At 38.9% G+C, this 22,863-nt stretch overlaps 1 protein-coding gene across 20 annotated transcripts in view; it reads left to right on the forward strand.

The window, feature by feature from the left end:
• The window catches only part of LOC128014648 (neuronal cell adhesion molecule), a 67,810-nt gene that overhangs the window by 39,732 nt on the left and 5,215 nt on the right, over nucleotides 1-22,863 (forward strand). For 9 of the 20 annotated variants that reach the window (XM_052598332.1, XM_052598341.1, XM_052598339.1 and 6 more), the window contains 23 exons: nucleotides 562-684; nucleotides 2,076-2,246; nucleotides 2,394-2,450; nucleotides 3,393-3,504; nucleotides 3,699-3,883; nucleotides 4,852-4,983; nucleotides 5,060-5,203; nucleotides 5,753-5,864; nucleotides 6,091-6,257; nucleotides 7,266-7,413; nucleotides 7,986-8,110; nucleotides 12,390-12,419; nucleotides 14,354-14,455; nucleotides 14,565-14,762; nucleotides 14,836-14,906; nucleotides 15,746-15,971; nucleotides 16,054-16,169; nucleotides 16,883-17,087; nucleotides 17,454-17,576; nucleotides 18,819-18,995; nucleotides 20,341-20,463; nucleotides 21,277-21,414; nucleotides 21,909-22,040. In XM_052598332.1, coding sequence (XP_052454292.1) covers nucleotides 562-684; nucleotides 2,076-2,246; nucleotides 2,394-2,450; nucleotides 3,393-3,504; nucleotides 3,699-3,883; nucleotides 4,852-4,983; nucleotides 5,060-5,203; nucleotides 5,753-5,864; nucleotides 6,091-6,257; nucleotides 7,266-7,413; nucleotides 7,986-8,110; nucleotides 12,390-12,419; nucleotides 14,354-14,455; nucleotides 14,565-14,762; nucleotides 14,836-14,906; nucleotides 15,746-15,971; nucleotides 16,054-16,169; nucleotides 16,883-17,087; nucleotides 17,454-17,576; nucleotides 18,819-18,995; nucleotides 20,341-20,463; nucleotides 21,277-21,414; nucleotides 21,909-22,040 — 3,117 coding nt within the window. The remainder of the gene's footprint in view (nucleotides 1-561; nucleotides 685-2,075; nucleotides 2,247-2,393; nucleotides 2,451-3,392; nucleotides 3,505-3,698; nucleotides 3,884-4,851; nucleotides 4,984-5,059; nucleotides 5,204-5,752; nucleotides 5,865-6,090; nucleotides 6,258-7,265; nucleotides 7,414-7,985; nucleotides 8,111-12,389; nucleotides 12,420-14,353; nucleotides 14,456-14,564; nucleotides 14,763-14,835; nucleotides 14,907-15,745; nucleotides 15,972-16,053; nucleotides 16,170-16,882; nucleotides 17,088-17,453; nucleotides 17,577-18,818; nucleotides 18,996-20,340; nucleotides 20,464-21,276; nucleotides 21,415-21,908; nucleotides 22,041-22,863) is intronic. The other 11 variants (XM_052598342.1, XM_052598343.1, XM_052598347.1 and 8 more) reach the window with 8 other exon arrangements.

Consider the following 22,863-nt stretch of genomic DNA (forward strand, 5'->3'; position numbering starts at 1 on the left):
ACAGCACCGCTTCACACTCTCAGCGCCTCTGTTTAACCTGTTATCTCTCACTGTTCTGTGTCACAAGACATTCTCAGCATCCTCAGAGATCTGATATTCGGAGGTAAATCTCAACGTTTGACTGTGGTGCATGCGGCGGCTCAATCCTGCAGACAGATCCTCATAGTCACTCAGTGTTTAGATCTCTCTCCTCAACACTTTCCACTCAACACTTCTCATCTACGGCTGAAAAAAAGGGGTTTAAAGGGATAGTTCACCTAAAAATGAACATTTACTGGTCATTTACTCACTCTCAGGCCATCTGAGATGTAGTTTACTTTTTTCCTGAGTAGCACAATTAAGATGCAAGTTAATGCAAGTCAATAGGTTTTTAAAAGAATATCAGACACAGAATCAAAGACCATGTTTTCTGCCAAAAATGATCTGCACTGTTCTACTGAGGAAAACCACACCTTCCCTCTGAATGGCCTGAGGATGAGTAACCTAACATTGAATGAACTGTCCCTTTAAGCTTCACCCTCACAGTTGTGTTGAGTCATGTGATCAATCCTGTTTCTGCAGGGTCTCCTCTGTGGTCTAAAGAGAGAATCAGTCCAATCATCGCACAGAAGGGACAGTCTTTAATTCTGCACTGCCGCCCCCCCGCCGGACTCCCGCCGCCCATCATATTCTGGATGGACAACAGTAAGCCAAATAAAAATTCACTTTATTTTCTACATGCATGTTAGTGAGTATATATACATGTTTTATACATCTCCTAATGTTGAATTAAACTGAATCTTCAGTGGTGTCTTCTCCAATTATTTAGTGCTAAACTCTTAAACTCCTAAATTCCGCCCCTTCTAGAGTGCCACGCCCACATCTCAACATCCAATCAGCTACAGATTAACAGAACTGTCCCGCCCTTTTTTCATTAATCTGTGACACTCAGGTGCACGTTACAATACAGACGGAAAGATCTGCCGCTATTTTCACTTAATTTGCGACTTTCATAACAATAATGAAAATATTACAGTCTTTTGTATTAGATCTTAAGAAACTTCATACATCATTTATCCATTATACATACATCAATAGCATAAAAACTAATATTGAACACTTCATAAGTATACTATATAAAACTTGAGAATTTAAAGAATGGAAAATTAAGAATTGTAATGATTAGGGTTGGAGCTAAACTCTGCAGGAAAGTGGATCTCGCGATATAATAGTTTTTATTTATATTTGTATTATTCATGAAAGTGTACACACTTTTATGCTATTGATGCATGTGTGTTTTTAGTCAACTTTATTAGATTACGGTAAAAACATTTCTGTATATAGAATCAGGTGTGCTACTGTCTGTTATTAGACTGATGACAATGTGAATCAAAAACATTTTTCACTTTGCACTGAATACTGTTTGGCCTCTTAATAAAGTGCTTTTTGTGAGACGTTTTCTACCAATATGTGTGATCTCCTCTCGTTGTTGAATTTTGTTCTTTGAGCATAGGCATCAAAGCATTTCTTATCCTACCATCCTTTGGCACTTAAAATCCAAGAAGTTCTTAAGAATCTTCCTAAGTGCAATTGTTGAAAAGAGGTTCTCTAATATTTTCTTATGAAAATTTCGAAAACATTTTTAAGAAAATGACTATGATTGTATTGCAGATCTCAACAAAGACTTGCTGATAAACTCAATGAAGAACACCTCAAAGCTGTGCTTTTGTACAAGATTTAAGAAAATAGCAGATAAGAATGTTATTCTTCAGAATGAGTCCAGCAGCATGTTTCAGTTTGAATCTGGTCTCTTGTCTTTGTCTTTTAGGCCTAATGTCTGTGCACGAGGCACGTTAGCATAATAAACTTTCCACAATTCGCCAGTCAAAGTCACGACGAAAATAGTTTAATATTTATTTTTAGTTTAATAATATATTAAAAATTTTTCAAGAATTGCACTTGAGAACATTCTTACGAACTCCGTGGAATTGATCTTAAGCAATGTCTTAATTTTTTAAGAAGGATTTTGTGAATCCGTCTCCAGATGTTGAGTGTTTTCTCTCCAGATCACACTAATGTCTGTGTGTGTTTGACAGATTTCCAGCGTCTGCCACAGAGCCGGCGTGTGTCTCAGGCTCTGAACGGAGATCTCTACTTCTCCAACATCCAGCCGGAGGACTCCAGGAGCGACTACATCTGCTACGCCCGCTTCCCGCACACCCAGACCATCCAGCAGAAGCAGCCCATCAGCGTCCGTGTGCTCGACAGTGAGTGCTGTGAATGAACACTATTGAGTGGAGATTGATCACGCTCATGCACTGAGAGACAGAGAGCTCTTTGAGTCCTGATTCCCAGCTGTGAGACACTTCTGTCTGCATGTCTTTGATTTGTGCTGTTGTTTTGTTGTGTTTCAGTGGATTCACTCAATGACACACTGGCAGATTATTTGAATGACACTGATTTGTTTAGTGGTGAGTGATGGCGCCCCCTAGTGACCCTCCTTTAACAACCCCTTGTCCTGCCGGTTAACCAACGCCCGGTTTACCCTAAACTCACCCATACTCCCTCATTCACACACAAATACATCTTTAATTAAAGCCTGGACTAATCGATCTCCGATCTGTAATTGATCGAATCCTCTCCTTTAGAGACTCCGTGATCTTATATCAGAATTTGGGAAGTTTGTCTCTCTCTCTGTTCGTTAATCATCATTAATTTCATTCTGAACTCTGTCTCTTCATCTTCCTGATTTCTGTTATTCCTGTGATGCTTTCCATCTAGTTTTTCTAAACCTTGATTAGTTCTTTTCATTTTAATTCAGTTCATTTCACTTTTATTGTACATTTGTTCAAAAGCAGCTTCACAGAAAGGTTTGTTTCATTATTTGATCATGAAGCTGTTTTCAGTCAAAGCCGAGTGTGTAAGTAATGCTGATATGGCAGGAACATACAGGTTTGTGGTTAATTATGCATTCAGTTAACTCTTGTGCTGTTCTAATGAGGTGTTTCTGGTCAAAAATGATCAGCTTTTCAAAAATGGCTCTCATCACAAAAAAAAGACAAAACAAATGTTACAATTACTGAATGATTACAAAAAAAAGAATAATATTTGACAGTTCTGTATGTTAATCCAAAGCTGGCGTCATCATGAAATATAAAATAGTGATGCTGCACTGTTAAATACAGTATAAACTACTGTCTAGTGTGTAAGCAGCAGGAGCCCACGTGTGTGTCTGCGTGTGTGTGTACGTATGTGTGTGAGTGAGTGAGTGAGCGTGCGTGCGTGCGTGCGAGCGAGTGATTTTGTGTGTGTGTGAGTGAATGTGTGAGTGTGTGTGTGTATGTGAGTGTGTGTGTGTGTGTGAGTGTGTGTGTGTGTGTGATGCAGGGTCTCACTGAGAGTGTTTGTTTCAGATAAACCCGCAGAAGAGCGAGCGCCTGTCTTCATGGTTCCCAGTGAGTCCGTCAGTTCTAAAATGGTTCTGAGAGGAGAGGTTCTAGAGATGGAGTGCGTCGCTGATGGCCTGTGAGTTCAGATTTGGTTTAAAAGATTGTGAAATATGATTTTTGTACATTCCCGTATCTCAGACAGTAGATGGTGGCACGTGGGTTTGATTCCCAGGGAAAGCATGAACTGCTGAAATGCGATTCATCTCTGTTTGCTTCAGATAAAACAGGGTTTCTGTGTTGAACTGTAATGTCCCTCATATTCCCGTTCAGTCCCACTCCTGCGGTCTCATGGGTTAAACGTAACGGTGAGATTCCCAGCGGACGAGCGTCCTTCCTGAACTTCAATAAGACTCTCCGGATCATGGATGTGTCTGAGGCGGACGCTGGAGAATATCGCTGCTTCGCCAAGAACCGGCACGGCTCGGTTCACCACAGCATCAGAGTCACGGTCAACGGTGAACACACAGTCCTTATTCAGATTAAAGCTCTGTTCTGTATTTCTCAACATCATCGCTCAAACTCCTGCTAATTAAAACCTGGAGAACGTTAAACTCACGTCAGACTCATTTATACACGCATATTTTTCACTGAAGACAACCAGTCGTATCTCTCTTGCTCACAAAACCAACCATTCTCTTAATTCCTTTTTAATTTACTTGTGAACATTCATATTTTATATTTCTATTACTATTATTTTTTTAAATCAACCGATATTTAAGTAACAAAACTGACTGATATTTAAATCTCTCACTAAAACAATATTGGCCAATATTTAAATAATTTAGCAAGACCAACTGGTATTTAAGTATCTTAATTTAACTAAACAGATATATATTTAAATACCTTAAGAGAATAGAACAAACTGATATTAACATTTCTTAATAGAACAAACAAACCAATATTTTACTCTCTCAAAAGAACACAACTAACCGATATTTAAATACCTAAATTTAACAGAGAAATTACTGATATATTAATTTTATATATACAATATAAACCAATCCAACTAATATTTAAATATCTAAATTAAACAAAAATGACTGATATATCAATATTTAATAGAAGAAAACCAACCGATATTAAAATATCTTAATTTAAAAAAACAGACTAATATTTTTAATCTCTTAAGTGAATAATACTGACCAAAATTGTCTTATCTTAGTAGAAACAAAAAATAAGCAAATTTAAATACCTTAAAAGAACAAAACTAACCGATATTTAAATACCTTTATTATACAAAAACCAACCGATATTTAAATATCATCATTTAACAAAACTAACCAAAATTTACTTTTTTTTTCAGTAGAAATAAGAAGTAGCTACATTTGAATCTCTTAAAGGAATGAAACCATTGATCAGTTTCTGTTATATATGATCATGTATGATGTTGTTCAGCACTAAAGGCTGTTGTGTTGATTGGCAGCGGCTCCGTACTGGATCAGCGCTCCCAGGAATCTGGTTCTGGCTCCAAAGGAGATGGGCATCATCACGTGCCGGGCCGCCGGACACCCCAAACCTAGCATCCGCTGGCTGGTGAACGGGCTGCCCATTGAGGGTCAGTGACTGTGTGTGTGTGTGTGTGTGTGTGTGTGTGTCAGTGTGTGTGTGTGACGCTGTGCTGTTGGTGACAGATGCTCCTAAAGACCCCAGCAGGAGAGTGGAAGAAGACACCCTCATATTCTCCGAGGTCCAGACGGGCTCCAGCGCTGTCTACCAGTGTAACGCCTCCAACCTGTACGGATACTTACTGTCCAACGCATTCGTCAACATCCTGGGTGAGAAAATACCAAACAAACAAACACTTCTGGTCACAGGAGAATAATGATTCATCCCAGAGAAAATGACCGTATATTAGAAATAAAGCCTGAAGTATTTAGAACTGTTAAGGTTTGCTGCATTCATTATTTTCATGACAACACATAGCACATAAATGCCAGTTCTGATTTGTTACATCTGAAAAGATATGTTGATTTTAATTATTTTTGTAGTCACAATTATACATTTCTCTTTTATGACACAAATCATTAGGATATTAAGTAAAGATCATGTTCATGAAGATATTTTGTCAATTTTTTGCAATAAATATAATGTTTGATTAGTAATATGCATTGCTAAGAACTTCATTTGAACAACTTTTTAAAGATGATTTTCTCAATATTTAAATTTTTTTGCACCCTCAGATTCCAGATTTCCAAATAGTTGTATCTTCAGCTTTCAGATGATGTATACATCTCAGTTTTAAAACTGACTGGTTTTGTGCTCCAGGGTCACAGATATAAAGTGGAAGTGTGAGTGATGATCATGTGATGTTGTTTGTGTTCCAGCGGAGCCGCCCAGAGTCCTGACGCTGCCTAATATCATCTATCAGGTCATTAGGAACAAACCGGCGCTGCTGGAGTGTGTGGTGTTCGGCTCGCCCGTCCCCACCATCACATGGTGTGTGTGTGTGTGTGTGTGTGTGTGTGAGAGACTGTTTACTGGAGCCTTTCTTTTTAATTGGCCTTCATTAGAGAACTGCAGGCATGATTCTGCCGCAGTGCATTGTGGGCCGTCTCTCATGACTTGTTTTGGCTGTGGAAATTGTGTACTGCAAATTTGAGGCCAGTTGTTATCAGTCTGTCCATATAAAAACCAGAGTGCGTGATGGGATTGTCTTGACCAGGTTTAAGGACAGTCGCTCCAGCATGTTGGAGGGGAATGCTTATGTGTTCCATGAGAACGGAGCGCTGGAGATCCACATGTCTCAACCCTCAAACAGCGGGAAATACACCTGTGTGGCCAGGAACAACCTCGGCATCTCCGAGAACCACGTCTACCTGGAGGTCAAAGGTGAGAGATTCAGCACTGAGCCCCTACATCACTGTCCTCTGAGACTGGGGGGAAATAGAGAAAAACTAAAAATATGATAATAATAATAATAATAATAATAATAATAATAATAATTAAACTAAAATAATAAAAATAAAAACTATTTAAATAAATAAGAAATTGAATAACTAAATATTAAAAACAATCATTTGAATAAATCTATTATAAAAATGGACAATAAATAGATATAAAAGGATTTAAACAAATCATAAAAAAGTATTAAAATAAATATTTAAAAACAGTGATTTGTAATAAATAAATGATATAATATTATTTAACTAGCCTAATTAAAACAATTATTAAAACGAATGTTAAATATATAACTTATATAGCTTAATACATTATTAAATATTATTTAGATAAATAATAAACTGATTTATATAATTACATAGTTATTGATGATTTAAATAAATCAATAAATGATAAAAATGTATATCAATAAATAATGTAAGAATATACATTTTTCAAATAATATTTTACACATTAATTTATCCACAGCATAATTATTATTATTTTTTTTAGTTTTTAGTTTTTATATAGATGACTTTTAAATTTTATGTTGGGGATAATTAAATTTGGGTGTCCGTGGCATCTTAAAGACTGAAAACCTCTCTCTAAACAATTCTTTCTATAGTGAGTTGTGTGAGTGTTTTAGTATGTGCTTATGCTGCACTTTTAAAATGAACAGACATGGATCTTGGTCTTAATAGCTTCACTATCCCATGATGCATTGTGTTTAGAGGCTCCAGGCCTTAGCTTGCATGTTTTTCACTTTTCAAATGGCACTTAAGTGCATCTCTGAAGAGCACAACAGGAAGTGTGCTATCTTAAGAGCACTAGGAAATGATCCATCGGTGGATCATCAGACCCGATGAGTGATGGAGACTCACAATGCTTTGTGTGATGTTATCAGGGTTTGACTGGATGAGAATGTGCTGAGGTTTGCTCATCTGTAGCGTCTCTCTCTAGAGCCCACGAGGATCCTGAGGCCGCCGGAGTACCAGGTGGTCCAGAGGAACAGGGACGTGGTGTTCGAGTGTAAAGCCAAGCACGACCCGTCCCTCGTACCCACCATGACCTGGCTGAAGGACGACCGAGAGCTGCCCGACGATGAGAGGTCTGAGAACCACACACTGTCTGATCATCTCATAATCTGATGATCTTTCACCTTTGAATATTATAGCTTGTATCCAAACCATTTTCTAATATTTTCAAAACATTTTAAACAGAAAAAGTGTGGAAAAGCACTTCTGTATGCTTCTTTAAGTAGAGTGTTCCGCTAACAACAGCAAGATTATGGGTTTGATTTCCAGCAGACTGAGCATGCATGAACTGATAATAAATATGCACATTTCATTTCAAGGATAAAGGCATCTGCCTAATGCAGAAATTTACCAATTAGTTTTTATTTGTTTTATTTTTTAACTGACCCTGAACATACAGTAATATGTGGGTTAAAGTCATCATAGTACATTTCAGAAATGAGCAATGAAATGTTTCATATTTTAGTCTTTAAAAACATTTAGGTGAGTAACAGTTTGAGTAGATGTTGTAGAAAAGATGAGGATCACTGGCAGGTTTTAGATGTCATTAGCGTTCACGGGATCAGTTTGAGTGTCTGCTGATGAAGCAGCTCTGAAGCTAAAGTACTGTGAGGAGCCGGTCTGAGGGTGTTGTGTCTGATCACAGGTTTAGAGTGGACTCGGACCGTCTCACCATCACAGACGTCACAGAGAGCGATGCAGGGACGTACACGTGTATCATGAACACCACGCTGGACCAGGACTCGGCCAGCGCTCAGCTCACAGTGGTCGGTGAGTGTTTGTGTGCTAACCAAGGACTAGATCCAGTGTCTCTCTGGATTCATTTAGATACAAGGGATTTTACTGACATATAATATTAATAATAGCATAACGTTAATGATAATGATAATGATAATGATGCTAATACTACTACTAATAATAATAAGAAGAAGAAGAAGAATAAGAAGAAGTAGAAGAAGAAGAAGAAGAAGAAAAGTTAACTAAACAAGTAGATAAAAATTTATTTAAATAAGTATCATTTACATTTACATTTACATTTAATCATTTAGCAGACGCTTTTATCCAAAGCGACTTACAAATGAGAACAATAGAAGCAGTCAGGTCAACAAGAGAACAACAACAGAATACAAGTGCCATGACAAGTCTCAGTTAGTCTAGTATAGAACGCATAGCCAGGTGTATATAATTTTTTTTTTTTTTTTTTAATTAAATGAAAAAGACAAGAAAAGGAAAAGTACTGGTGTTAGTAGGTTAAGTGCAGGCGAAAAAGATGAGTCTTTAGATGTTTCTTGAAAGTGAGTAAAGACTCCGCTGTACGGATTGAGATTGGGAGGTCATTCCACCAGCTGGGCACAGTCCAGGAAAAGGTCCGTGAGAGTGATTTTGAATTTCTTTGGGATGGCACCACAAGGCGTCGTTCACTTGCAGAGCGCAAGCTTCTGGAGGGCACATAGGATTTAACCAGTGAGTTTAGGTAAGTTGGTGCCGTGCCAGTGGTTGTCTTGTAGGCAAGCATCAGTACCTTGAATTTGATGCGAGCAGCTACTGGTAGCCAGTGTAACCTGATGAGGAGGGGAGTAACATGAGCTTTTTTTGGCTCATTGAAGACAACCCTCGCTGCTGCATTCTGGATCATTTGCAGAGGCTTGACAGTACATGCAGGAAGGCCCGCCAGGAGAGCATTACAATAGTCCAGTCTGGAGAGAACAAGAGCTTGGACAAGAAGTTGGGTTGCTTGCTCTGACAGGAAGGGTCTAATCTTCCTAATGTTGTATAAGGCAAACCTGCAGGACCGGGTCGTTGTAGCAATGTGGTCAGTGAAGCTTAACTGATGATCCATCACAACTCCTAGGTTTCTGGCTGTCCTCGAAGGAGTTATGGTTGACGAGCCCAGCTGTATAGAGAAGTTGTGATGAATCAATGGGTAAGCTTCATAAGGTTAAGCTGAAGGTGATGGTCATTCATCCAGCGGGAAATGTCACTCAGACAGGCTGAAATGCGAGCAGCTACCGTCGGGTCATCAGGCTGGAATGAGAAGTAGAGTTGGGTGTCATCAGCGTAGCAGTGATAAGAAAAGCCATGCTTCTGAATGACAGATCCTAAAGATGTCATGTAGATGGAGAAGAGAAGTGGTCCAAGTACTGAGCCCTGAGGAACCCCAGTAGCAAGGTGGTGTGACTTTGAAACATCACTCCTCCAAGACACACTGAAGGATCTGTCAGAGAGGTAGGACTTAACCCACAGGAGAGCAGTTCCAGAGATCCCCATCTTTCTGAGGGTGGACAGGAGAATCTGGTGATTGACAGTGTCAAAAGCAGCAGACAGGTCCAGTAAGATGAGTACCGAGGATTTTGAAGCTGCTCTTGCTAGTCGCAGGGCTTCATTAACCGAGAGCAGAGCAGTCTCAGTTGAGTGGACACTTTTGAAGCCAGATTGGTTGCTGTCCAGGAGGTTGTTCTTTCCAAGGAACATAGAAAGCTGGTTGAACACAGCCCGCTCAAGTGTCTTTGCAATGAATGGAAGAAGGGATACCGGTCTGTAGTTTTCAAGAAGCGCTGGATTTAGAGATGGTTTCTTGAGCAGTGGGCTTACCCGAGCCTGCTTGAATGCTAAGGGAAATGTTCCAGATTGAAGAGAGGAGTTGATAATGTGAGTAAGTGAAGGTATGACTGAAGAAGAGATCGCTTGAAGGAGGTGAGTGGGGATAGGATCAAGTGGACAAGTAGTAGGATGATTGGACAGGAGAATTTTGGAGACGTCCATCTCTGAGAGTGGGGAGAAGGAGGATAAAGAGTGTGCATCAGTCATTGTGAAGTTTTCTTCAGTCTGTGGTGTGGAGAATTGTTCACTGATGGATCTCATCTTATTTGTGAAGAAAGTTGCAAAGTCGTCCGCTGTAAGGGTCGATGGAGGAGGTGGAGGCGGCGGATTAAGAAGAGAAGAGAAAGTCTTGAATAGTGTCCGAGCGTCACAGCAGCTGTTAATTTTGTTGTGGTAGTAGGATGTTTTCGCTGTTAAGACCTTTGCAGAGAAGGAAGAGAGGAGTGATTGATACACACTGAGGTCCGTAGAGTTTTTTGATTTCTGCCATTTCCTCTCTGCAGCCCTGAGTTTAGAGCGATGTTCACAGAGAACCTCGGACAGCCAGGGGGCAGATGGGGCAGTGCGTGCTGGTCTAGACAACAGTGGGCAAAAGTTGTCCAAGCAAGATGTTAAAGTTGAGCAAAGAGTGTCCGTAGCACTGTTCGTGTCCAGAGCAGAAAACTGAGAGAATGGTGGAAGAGAGGATGAAACCACAGCAGATAGGCGAGATGGAGGGAGTGAGCGTAGGTTCCGTCGAAAGGTGACCTGCGTTGGAGTGTGTGCCACTTCAGGAGTAAGTGCTAGGTTAGCAGTAATGAGGAAGTGATCAGAGGTGTGCAGTGGAGCAACTGAAGAGGTGTCCACAGAGCAACCACGCGTGTAGATGAGGTCAAGTTGGTTGCCCGATTTGTGAGTCGCTGTAGTGGACATTAGCTTGAGATCAAATGAGGTGAGCAGAGTTATGAAGTCAGCAGCCTGGGGTTTATCTAAGTGGATGTTGAAGTCGCCAAGCAGTACCAGAGGAGTACCATCTTCAGGAAAGTTTGATAGCAGCACATCCAACTCCTCCAAGAAGTTTCCCAGTTGACCTGGAGGACGATAAATGACCACAATGTGGATTTTAACAGGGTGGGTTACAGTAATGGCATGTGATTCAAATGAACCAGTACCTGTAGGTGATGGCTGAAGTTCAAATTTCCATTCTTTGGATATAAGGAGACCCGTACCTCCACCCCTCCCAGTTGTACGAGGAGTGTGGGAACAAGTGAAATTAGTAGAGAGGGCTGCAGGGGTGGCAGTATCTTCAGGTTTGATCCAAGTCTCTGTCAGTGCCATGAGGTTGAGACCGGAATGGGTAGCAATAGAGGAAATGAAGTCTGCTTTGTTAACTGCAGACTGGCAGTTCCAGAGACCAACTGGAATAGAGAGCATAGTAGTAGAGGTCAGAGGGACATGGCATAGGTTTGTCAGACAGGCCTTCCTGCGGCGTACATAGCGTGCTCTCCGAGTGTTAGTAGTGATAGTAGAGATCTGAAAGCACATAGTGACTACAAAGTGTAAGATATATTTGAGAACAAACTATACAAAGACTGGAAAAAAAGAGAAGCAATACTCAGGTGCCCTGTCGGTGTCCTTGCTCGGTGGAGTCGCGCAGGTAGAGTCGATTGTCTTTACACTCATCGATCTTCACACGAGGAGGGTTCACACGAGGGTTGCCGCGACCGCTGCCGCGGAGAAACCTAGTGCTTTGGATTAGCCTGATTACCTGTGATTGAAGTCAGCTGGACACGCCTCACTATTTAGCAGATCGAAACCAGGCAGTCCCGCGATAGGCAAACGCAAAACCAAGCGCCACTTTCAGCACGTATTAACCACGGTAAGACACACACAATTTAAACCAAAACAAAAACTTTCCTAGCAATGATGATCACACACTAGTCTGATGAGAAAACAAGACAAAACACTCACAAGCTGCTGTCCTTCTATGTTGCTCGACTGTTTCTTCTCAAATGATATCAATATCAAATGATAAGTAAATAAAAAATACAATACAAATAAATAAAAAATAGTGAAAAAAATTATAGAAAAACAAGGAAATAAAGTAAAATAAATAATAAAATGTTTCAGATAAAAATGTTATACAAAATATTTTAAAATATTAACAGAAAATCCCACTAAAAACAAGATTAAACTATCTAAATGAATAATAATTCATATTTTTTAATAAATAAAAATGAATAAATAATACAGTGATTGAATAAAATAATAAAAACAGTGATTTAAATAACAATTAGTCTATTGTAATCAATAACTAAAATATAAATACAATTTAAAACTGTATGAATAAAAATGAAAATAATTAAATCAAATAAACTGACAGAATAGTGCATTTTAGAATAATTTTAGCTAGAAGTGTGTTTGTAAATTAACCCATCTCTTCCTCACTCCTCTAACCCCTCCCACTCAGAGGCCCCGCCCACTCCCACAGTGATCTACGGTAAACACACAGCACATCACATCCCATAATGCCCTGGGTTTGTGTGTGGTGATGTTCATGGAGCATGCTGTTGTGTGATCACATTGATCTGTCTTCTGATTTACTTTGGAGTCGTTCTGTTGATTTCCACACAAAGGCGTCTGTAGAGTTTGCATGACTCATCACGTGAATGCGCTTTAATTTGTGCATGTGCAGACATGAAGCTGATGATGTCATCACGCAGCATGTACTTGTCTGATCATGTGATCACGAGTTGATGAATTGATTCATGTTTGTGTTGACAAAAGCACTTAGCACTGCATGCTGTCATTAAAATAGCAAAGTGTAAATCCAGGAATCCTTTCTCTGAGATCAACAAACTTTTCAAACCACTATCTCTAAAGAAACTCCAGACATGTTTTCTAATGTAAATTTACAGTACCTACCTATCTTTCCCCAGAATTATCTACCTCCCTGCTTGGCCTTATACGCACTAATACATCTGAGATTGAATACCTGATATTTCAATTAAGTTCTGTAATTTTTTCGATGTTAGATCAACTCAAGATTCATCCACTGCCAACACATACAGTGGAAATCATTATGCCTTATCTTTTTTTTATCTATCATCCACACAACAAACAGATCCCTTGCTACTGGACTAAAAATAGCTGCTATAACCCCAGTGCTTGATAACACAGTCCCGAGTAATTTTAGATCCATCTCCAACCTCTCCTTGTCTATTAGAAGTTTAAGAAAAGGGACACATTTGTCTCATTTGGACAAACCTGATCTGCCAACCATTTGAGTCTGGTTTTCTTCCTCTCCACAGTACAGATACAGCTTTTTAAGAGTAGTGAATGACCTCTGATTCTGGTGCCCTCATCCTTCTGCTCCTCTGATCTGAGTGCAGCTTTTGATACTGATTGCCATTCAGTATTCTGTCTCTTCAACCTGTTATCAGCAGATCTTGTTTCCCGTGGTGTACCTCAAGGTTCAGTTCTCGGTCCACTTCTGTTTCTAATTTTTATGCTTCCTCTTGATCAGATCTTATAGCCTTATGGTCTGAACCTCCATATTTATGCAGATGATGCGCAAATCTATCCTACTGTACAGCCCAATTCAGTTTTTTCTTGCTTTCTTTCAGTTTTATTTCCATCACTTCTTGCCTATGAGATCTCAAACCATGGTTCTCCTGCAAAAATTACATCTTCATTCACATAATGATGGAGTTACAGTAAATTCTCCACCCATTGTATCGATTCTTGGGGTATTATTTGATTACAAATTATGTTTTGAACCTCACAGCCAACTGTTGTTAAATCTTATTTTTCTACCTCTGCAAAAGTTTTAATATATTGTGAAATCACAAAAATGCTGAAACTGTTAACCATGCTTTAACCCTGATTCTGAACTATTGTACTCTTCGTTTTGGTACCAACCCACTAAAACCCTTAATTGACTGCAACTAGTTCAAAACTCTGCTGCTTGTGTCCTACATTGAAAATGGTATCAGCTCATATCACTCCTGTCCTTCAGCACTGCACTGGCTCCTTATCTCTCTTGTCCTAGTTTTTAAGCCTTCCATCTAGGACCTCCATATCTTACAGAATTAATACTTTCTTATGTTCCTGCCTGCACTCTTAGATTCATTTCTGAGAATTTCAGCTCCTAAGCTTCGTAATAAGCTGGCTGAAAACATCTGTGCTGTCTCCTCACTACAGACCTTTAAGACTGAACTAAAATCACAATATGTTTTATTGATTGTTTATTTTCGTTTTTCCCTTCGGTTATTGTCTTGTATGTTATATGGTCACCGTCTGACTGCCTGTGTTGTCTTAATTATATAATTATATTATTTGTATCATGTAAAGTGTCCTTGGGTTCTCAAAAGCAATATAAAAAATAAGATGTATTACTATATTATTATTTATTAGTGGTATTTAACTCTACAGAGCAGCCAGGAGTGCCGACCGATCTGGAGCTGACGGATCCAGGAGCAAGAAGCGTTCAGCTGACCTGGACACCTGGAGATGAACACAACAGCCCTATCAAGAGTAAGACAAACATACACACACACACCTGTGTGCATGCTTTTAAAGATCTTTACATTTCTTTTGGGTGTAAGGATGCTTTCTGAATGACCTTGTGCTCTTGCTGTGTCAGAGTTCCTGATCCAATATGAGGATGCTCTTCACCAGAGCGGCGTGTGGCACAATATGACGGAGGTTCCTGGAACCAAGACCACGGCTCACCTGAAGCTCTCTCCATATGTCCACTACAGCTTCAGAGTGCTGGCGCTCAATGATGTGGGCTTCAGCCATCCCAGCATGCCCTCACGCCAGTTCAGGACCAACCCTGCAGGTATGGCACACGCGTGTTCACACTCACACTAGTGTTCATCCGCTTGCATCTAACACATCTCTAATACCTACAGCTCCTGACGAGAACCCCACTGAGGTCAAAGGTCACGGCACCGAACACAATAATCTGGTCATCACGTGGAAGGTGAGATGCTGAATATTAATAAACACCTCATATAATGATTATGTAAACTGTGTTAACCCATGATGTTCATTAGAGCCCTATGAATCCTTTTTATTTTATTCCTAAATTCAGTATTTGTTTCAAATTAATTTTGTTGATTTTTTTTTTTTTTTTTTTGCGTGAATTAGTAAATTAATAGCACTTTATCAAAAGTTTAAGAAAATACATTTATTAGGGCCCTATGAAATCTGTTTTTATTTTATTTTTTCCCCAAATTCCTTTTTGTCCCTTAAAAAAATCATTAAGAAAAATCTTAAATCCCCCTTGTCCCATTGTATTTTATTTTTTTACATTTTAATAGTTTAGTTAAAACCTCCCAAACAAAAACACACATGAACAGAAGGGAGAAACAAGCGATCTCTTGTGTAAACAGATGCATTTGAGAAATAATGTGATCATCAGCAATAGACAGCATATAAATGAAAACTGCAGAAAGCTAGTAAAATGATGATCCAGGATGGTATATGTGTGTGCAAGCTTTGGAGGTGTTGATGGAACGATTTACTGGATTTATGCTTTGATAATTATACTGAATATATTATACAGATACAGATAATTATACAGATGTAGTTTTTCATAAACGTGTGATTTTATCATCTTTTTTCTCACAATTAGAAAGTTTAGGAAACCTACCTATATTCAAGTGTAGATAAAAAAGTAGGGCCATTGATTTTTATTTTGGCGTTTTTGCATATTCAAATATTCATACAATAAAATGTACTGTAGGCCATCAAATTTTAGTGAAAAATCGTAAAAATCGCTGGTAATTTTGTAAAGACATTCATGTTTGTGTTGGGCAGCCGCTGACGCCTCTTCAGGCCAACGGTCCCGGCCTGCAGTATAAGGTCATGTGGCGTCAGCTGGACATGGAGAAGGACTGGACGTCAGTCAGCGTGGCTAACGTCTCTAAGTTTGTTGTGTCGGGGACGCCCACGTTTGTGCCGTATGAGGTGATGGTTCAGGCACTGAACGATTATGGTCCTGGACCCAAACCCAGTGCTGTGATTGGATACTCCGGAGAGGACTGTGAGTGATGCTTCCAGCAGTTCACACACCTTTATACACTTATCTAGTGGAATGATGCTAATCCCAGAATGCACTTGTGCAGTTCCATCGGCAGCTCCGGGTAATGTGCGGATCCTGGTGCTGAACAGCACGCTAGCAGAGGTGCACTGGAGCCCTGTTTCACTCGAATCTGTGCGTGGACGACTGCAGGGCTATAAGGTACAGCTCTACTTTCATCATGTGACCCGCTAATACTCAAAATCAGATACTCATGTTTAATCTCAGATTCTCACGATTAATCTCAGATACTCACGATTAATCTCAGATACTCACAGTTAATCTCAGATACTCTCAGATATTAATGATTAATCTCAGATACTCTCAATTAATCTCAGATACTCACGATTAATCTCAGATACTCATGATTAATCTCAGATACTGACGATTAATCTCAGATACTCATGATTAATCTCAGATACTCTCAGAAATTAATGATTAATCTCAGATACTCACGGTTAATCTCAGATACTCACGGTTAATCTCAGATACTCTCAGATATTAATGATTAATCTCAGATACTCACGATTAATCTCAGATACTCACGGTTAATCTCAGATAATCTCAGATATTAATGATTAATCTCAGATACTCACGATTAATATCAGTATTGACCAAAATAATCATAATTGTGGTTCTTTGTGGTAATTGAGTGGCTGTAATTCAGTTTTTCATTTACAGAATTTACATGAGAATAAAATACATAGAACTAAGTCTGCTTGTCACACTCTTAAGGAGACACAAATGGACAAATAAAAACATTCTAACCATCTCAGTTTTCATGACACTCAGAATAGTGCATGCTGGGAGGACTTGGAGAGTTTGAGGATGGTAGAAAAGCTTTTAACAGAGGTTGTACTGTTATTCGTGTGCAGGTGCATTACAGTCGAGAGCGTAGTTTACACCGACACAACTCTCATCAGGGCAAACAGAGGACTGAGATCTTCAGCCCCAACAAAACCAGTGGGATGCTGCCTGACCTGCTGCCCTACAGCGTCTACAGCCTGCGTGTGACGGCCTTCAACGGCCGAGGAGAAGGTCCCTCCAGCGTCCCGCAGCGCTTCGAGACGCCCGAGGGAGGTAAGAGCAGCGTGAACATTTCTACAACACCCAAAAGAGGACACGCTCAAAACTGACAGCAGAGACACAAACTTTTCCATTTCCAGAGGCATATTGACCTTTTGAAGGCAACTTTTCTAGCCTTTTTAAATGCATATATCCCCATTCATTTACATTTTAATTTTTGTTTGATACATGTAATAAGAATAGGGCATTAAAGGGATGTTACCAATCAAGTCAAATCAGACAAAAACCATCGTTGCATTCCAGGTGCCGCACAAAATCTGCATCTGATTGATCTTTACAATGGCATAAATAATGTTCTAAATACAAAATATATTACATTTAGAAAAGATTTAACGGGGTTGCTGTGTGTTTGTGTTCCAGTTCCAGGCACGCCGTCCTTCTTCAAGGTTTCTGCTATAGATCTGGACTCTCTGACGCTGGAGTGGGGTCCACCTCACGAGAGGAACGGCCGTCTGTCCGGATACACCTTCAAATATCAGACCGGTGAGAACACCTGTGCAGCGTCACTGCGCTTTACTGATCTAAGACCCATTCACACCAGGAACCGTAATTCATTTTGAATTTCTTGTACTGAAAATAGTAGACATGGTTGTCTAAAGAATGAAAGGTTGCACACTGCATCAGTATGGATTGATTGTTCTGGAAGTGATTCCAGTATGTTATGTGTTGTTAGTGGTGGAGTGAAGATATTCTCATAGGTATTGTTTTTGGTGTGAATGTGCCTTTATGATTTGATGTTTAAAAAAATGAAGTTTCCAGGATCTCTGCTATATTTGGAAGCTGTTTTAAATGTGGTACTGTATATGTGTGGTATGTGTATATCTGAGTGTGTGTCCTTGTTCATGTTGCTCGAGTCAGTTTCAGGTTCACCCGGCTGCAGCCTGCAGATGGAGGACGTGTAGCTCCGCCCCATACCTTCTCTGATTGGTTCAATCGTCTTTCATAGGCATACAGGATAGGAAATGTGTGCGTAGGTGGTTTACATGTTACATTTACATTGTATGCATTTAGCAGACGCTTTTATCCAAACTGACTTACAGTGCATTCAGACTATACATGTTATTATTATTATTATTATTATTTTATCAATATGATGGTGTAGGATGGAATATGTTGATTAAAAAGCTAATACAAATTCTTAATAAATTATATTCACAGACAAGCAGATATGAGCCCGGAATACTAACGCAACACGTTTAATTGTCAGCTCAATAATGGTCAAAAAATGGGAATCAGAGAATAAACCAATTTAATAAATTACTTTAATATAAATAGAGGATACTCTATAAAGTTTAAATCAATATTTGACAGCAGTGGCAGTGAGATTTTCAGACCTGGTTTTAGTGTTTTTATTTTGGCCGTCTTATTCAATGATATGCATTTATTACATGGACTGAGTAAATACATTAAAAGTGTCTAAAATGCATGTCCATCACTGCTCTCTAAATAATACCATTCAGTTATATATAAAAGTTTAACTTAAAGCTGTTAAAATGTATGAAAATGCGCAGTGTTTTAGCTTTTTAAACAACATACTCCATCCTACACATTTCCTATCATGTGTGTCTATGGAAGACGATCGGACCAATCAGAGAAGACTTGCCCTGCAGCCGGCTGCTTCTTGTCAGTTTGAAGCAGTGAACAGAACAAATGTTCTGTAAGCATAGCTTATGATTGGGTAAAATAATGTGACCCCGCCTCTTTCCGCTCCTGTCCCGCCTCAAGTCAACAGCAAAAATGATTTGGGTTTGCTGGAGGAGCTGGATCTGCCGTCCAATCAGAGCAGCTTCACGCTTCACAACCTCTCTCACAGCACACGCTACAAGTTTTATATCAGTGCCCGAACACAGCGAGGATCCGGTCCCACGCTCACCGAGGAGGCCGTCACCATCCTCGACAGAGGTACGTACACTAGATAGGGAGCACAGCTGGCTCTGCACTGTGTGTTCTGTTCTGTGTTTCTGTTCACTGTTCTACTTCCACTTGTCTTGTGAATGTCATGACTGATCTTCAGATGTAGTGTCTGTTCGTATACAGTCTGTCAGCTGATTTAGACTGTGTTCAGTTATACGCGAGCAGCTCTAGTGTTCACAGCGTCTCGCTTCTCAGTAAAGGCAGCAAACTCCATCTGTGCACGCTCTGAGAGTTTAACACTTGGGCATAACAGAAGATTACAGCATTTCAGTAGATTAGTAATGAGACACATTTATAAACCTGTCTCTCTGCATAACATCTAGATGGTTCAACTTTTGCTATTTTTGAAAAAATTCAATTTGTTACTGAATAAAATGCTATTTTATTTGACAGTCTTGGACATAATAATAATAATAATAATAATAATAATAATAATAATAATTAATTACAATTTTTTAATATAATAATAATAATAATTATAGAAATTATTATTATTATTATTATTATTATTACACCATCCGAAATAATATTTGCTGAATGAAATCCAATACTTGTTTCTTACTATTTTCAGAGTGTCTGTTTTGCTCCTTCACGCCATACTTTCTCATCAGAAAAACAGATAAACACATGACACCTTTCTGAATCTGAGCAAGAGTTCATCTGTTTGGTCAGTTCTCAGTTTATTGTAATATGTATGCCATTATCTGACTCCTAATCCTGATGCCTAGGTCAGAATCGTGACCAGTGAGACGAGAAAATGCAAAAAGTCTTATTTTGTAAAGTTCTTTGACATTAAGATGAGTAATTTAACATATTTGTTCCAATCCACTGCAGACTGAAAGGTAAATAATACATTTTCAGTATTTCTTTTTGTCCAACTTTAGGCATTTGTTTGATTTATGTTTTTCTTTTGTTTAACAAGTGCATTGAAGCTGATGCATATCATTGAGAGATTTTATTTTTTGGGAGGGGACTGTGCGATGGAAAGTTTTTATTATTATTATTATTTTATCTCAGCATTATCACATTTTTCAAAGGTTTTTTGCAAATCAGCATAACTTTGATACAGTGATGTAGGACTGTGCTGTTAGTATATTAAGTTCTCTCTGAATCCTTGGAGAAACGTTGTTCAGTGTGTTTTCCTCCACGATCCAGCTCTGATTTTTTATCTTGTGTTGTATTAATCCAGTATAAACACATCTGTCATGACATCATCACTAGCCCCGCCTCCACACGCTAAAGTCACGTGTTGTCACGCTGCTCGCCGCGCCGCTCATGTCAGGAGGTCAGAGGTCACTGTGATGGGCTGATGATGTCTCTTTCTCTCTCTCAGCGCCGTCGGTCACTCCTGCGTTTGGGAACGTCAGCTCATCCTTGAGCGAGGATGGAGCGCTGATCAGTTGGGATTACTGGGGCCCAGAGAAACACCTTTATGTTGAATATATAATAGACAACAGTAAGAGTCCTGCATGCGTGTGTTGTGAGGATGATGATGATGATGATGAAGGCTGAACGTACACCCATGAGTAGAGCTCCTGTAGTAACTAATACACACTCATCTCTCCACACTAGCTAGTGTCTGTTCGGCAAGGATCCTGCTAAACATCTTCTTACTCAGTACTTTCTCTTGTTTTCCATTATAAATATCAAGAAGCATATTAATAGATATAAAGTCTTGTCTGAGAATTTGATCAAAATGTAGTGAGTTTAGACTTAACATAAAAACACAATCTAAATCTTTTATCACCATACTTCCACAAACTGATTAATCACAGTATGTTAATTTTCTGAAATGTTATAATTAAATATGCCCTAAAATCTTAAAATGTATGCATTTAAGCATATTCAGCATGTTTTGACCAAATGAAATATATCAGAATCAGAATCAGAAAGAGCTTCATACAAGGAATTTGAAATATAAACAAATCCTTCATTAAAAACCTTCACAATATAGAAAGGAATAAAACTCAATAAAATCATTAAATAAACACTTACAATCCTGATTTCTTTCTGAATTAAGTGTATTTTTCTCTTGTTTTAAGTATAAACACACTTCATTTTGAAAACATCTTTAAAACCTCCCAATCTTACCTGATGTGATTGTGCGTGTGTCTTATATTCTGGAGAACAAGACAGAAGCACTGAGGAAGAACATCTGAGTTTGAGCAGAGTAGTTTCCCCGAGGCTCCTAACAGACGCAGTACTGGAGAGCTGTAGTCAGAATTAACTCAGACGCTGAAGTGCTTCCTGTTGTGCTGGAAACCCTCAGGTGAAGAAGACTGGCACAGAGAGAAGGTCAACGGCTCTCAGGTCCACGTTCTTAAGGGTTTGAAGAGAGGGTTGGTCTACAAGGTGCGTGTGGTGGCCCGCGGTCATCAGTCTGAGGAGCTGTTGGTTAAGGTCCCAGGTGAGGCTTCATCTCAGCCTCCAGACCTGTGTTGTGTTGAGATGATGATGATGATGATGATGATGATGAAGAGCATGACGCACGTCTGCATGTCCTGCACCAGTCCGTCTGTGCTCATTGTTCTCTGATCCACCAGCATGATTGTGTCACCTTCTTATTCAGCATTTCTGAGTTGTTTTCTAACACTCTTACATTTACTTGAGATGCAAGATGAAGATATTACGTATTGTTTTCTGAAAAATACATCGAAATTTAGTTTAGGCTGAAAGAAGAACACACTCATTTAATATTTTGTTCTTCATTCAGTATAAAGTCCCTTCATTGTGATGCATTTGTCTGAGTTTCTGCTCTGTGTATCATGTGAATGTGTCTTGATATAAGAAAGAGCAGGACTGCTGAATGCTGATGAAGAGCATTATTCCTGAGTGTCCCTCTCTGTGTGTGTGTGTGTATTCATGGCGTCTGATCTTCTCTCTTCTCCTCCTCTTCCTCAGCGATGGTGAGTCCTCAGGTGGACATCGCCACTCAGGGCTGGTTCATCGGTCTGATGTCGGCCATCGCTCTGCTCATCCTCATCCTGCTCATCATCTGCTTCATCAAGAGGAACAAGGGCGGAAAATATCCAGGTGAGCACTAGTTTACGAGCAGTTAGTCTTTATTGTTATTCTGTCTGTTTCACACAGATTTTAGTTCAAGTGTTTGTAGTTCTGTGGTGCTTTCGCATTGGATCCACTAAAAAACCTTCCAAGTTAGTAACATTCTGTCAGCACTATTGTAAATATCATCTGGACACACCAATACAACTTAATCACTGAGTCAAATGCATTTTTAATTTTAATTGTATTATTATTATTATTATTATTATTATTATTATTATTATTATTATTATTATTATTGATTATTTCATTTTGTAGATTGGGTTGAACTAAAAAAATGAAAATGTTTAATGTTGAAAATGTTGTAGCTGAAATAAAATTAGTTTAAGTTTTTATGATTTTATTTCAGTTAATGTTTAAAATAGTTTCAAGTAACATTTTTATATGATTTTAGTTGATGAATTTAATTATTTTTTTCTAAATTCAGGCTAATGATCTTAGTGTGAACAACTTGCCTATGTTTATTCTTTTTTAAAAAAGTTTAAACTAGTAATATTTAATCAAAATGAAGAAAAGATCTGTCACTACATTTATTTCATCACAACTTTCAATCAAACTATTGAATTAATTTGATGATATTGATGATATTTCTTCATTTAGATGCATTTCTTTGGAAAACAGGACTTGATATCTTCTGTCATTCTGTTTCTCCACTGTCTGTATCTTGACTGAAGAATGTTTGTGTATTTGTGCTGGAGAATAAGTCAGAAGTTCAGAGGAAGAGATGGTTTAATCTGCGTGTGAAGTGTGTTTGTCATGTGTGTATGATGTGGTCTCAGTGATAAACACCAGT

This window comes from Carassius gibelio, chromosome B25 (genome assembly GCF_023724105.1).
Source record: "Carassius gibelio isolate Cgi1373 ecotype wild population from Czech Republic chromosome B25, carGib1.2-hapl.c, whole genome shotgun sequence".
NCBI classification, from domain to species: Eukaryota; Metazoa; Chordata; class Actinopteri; order Cypriniformes; family Cyprinidae; genus Carassius; species Carassius gibelio.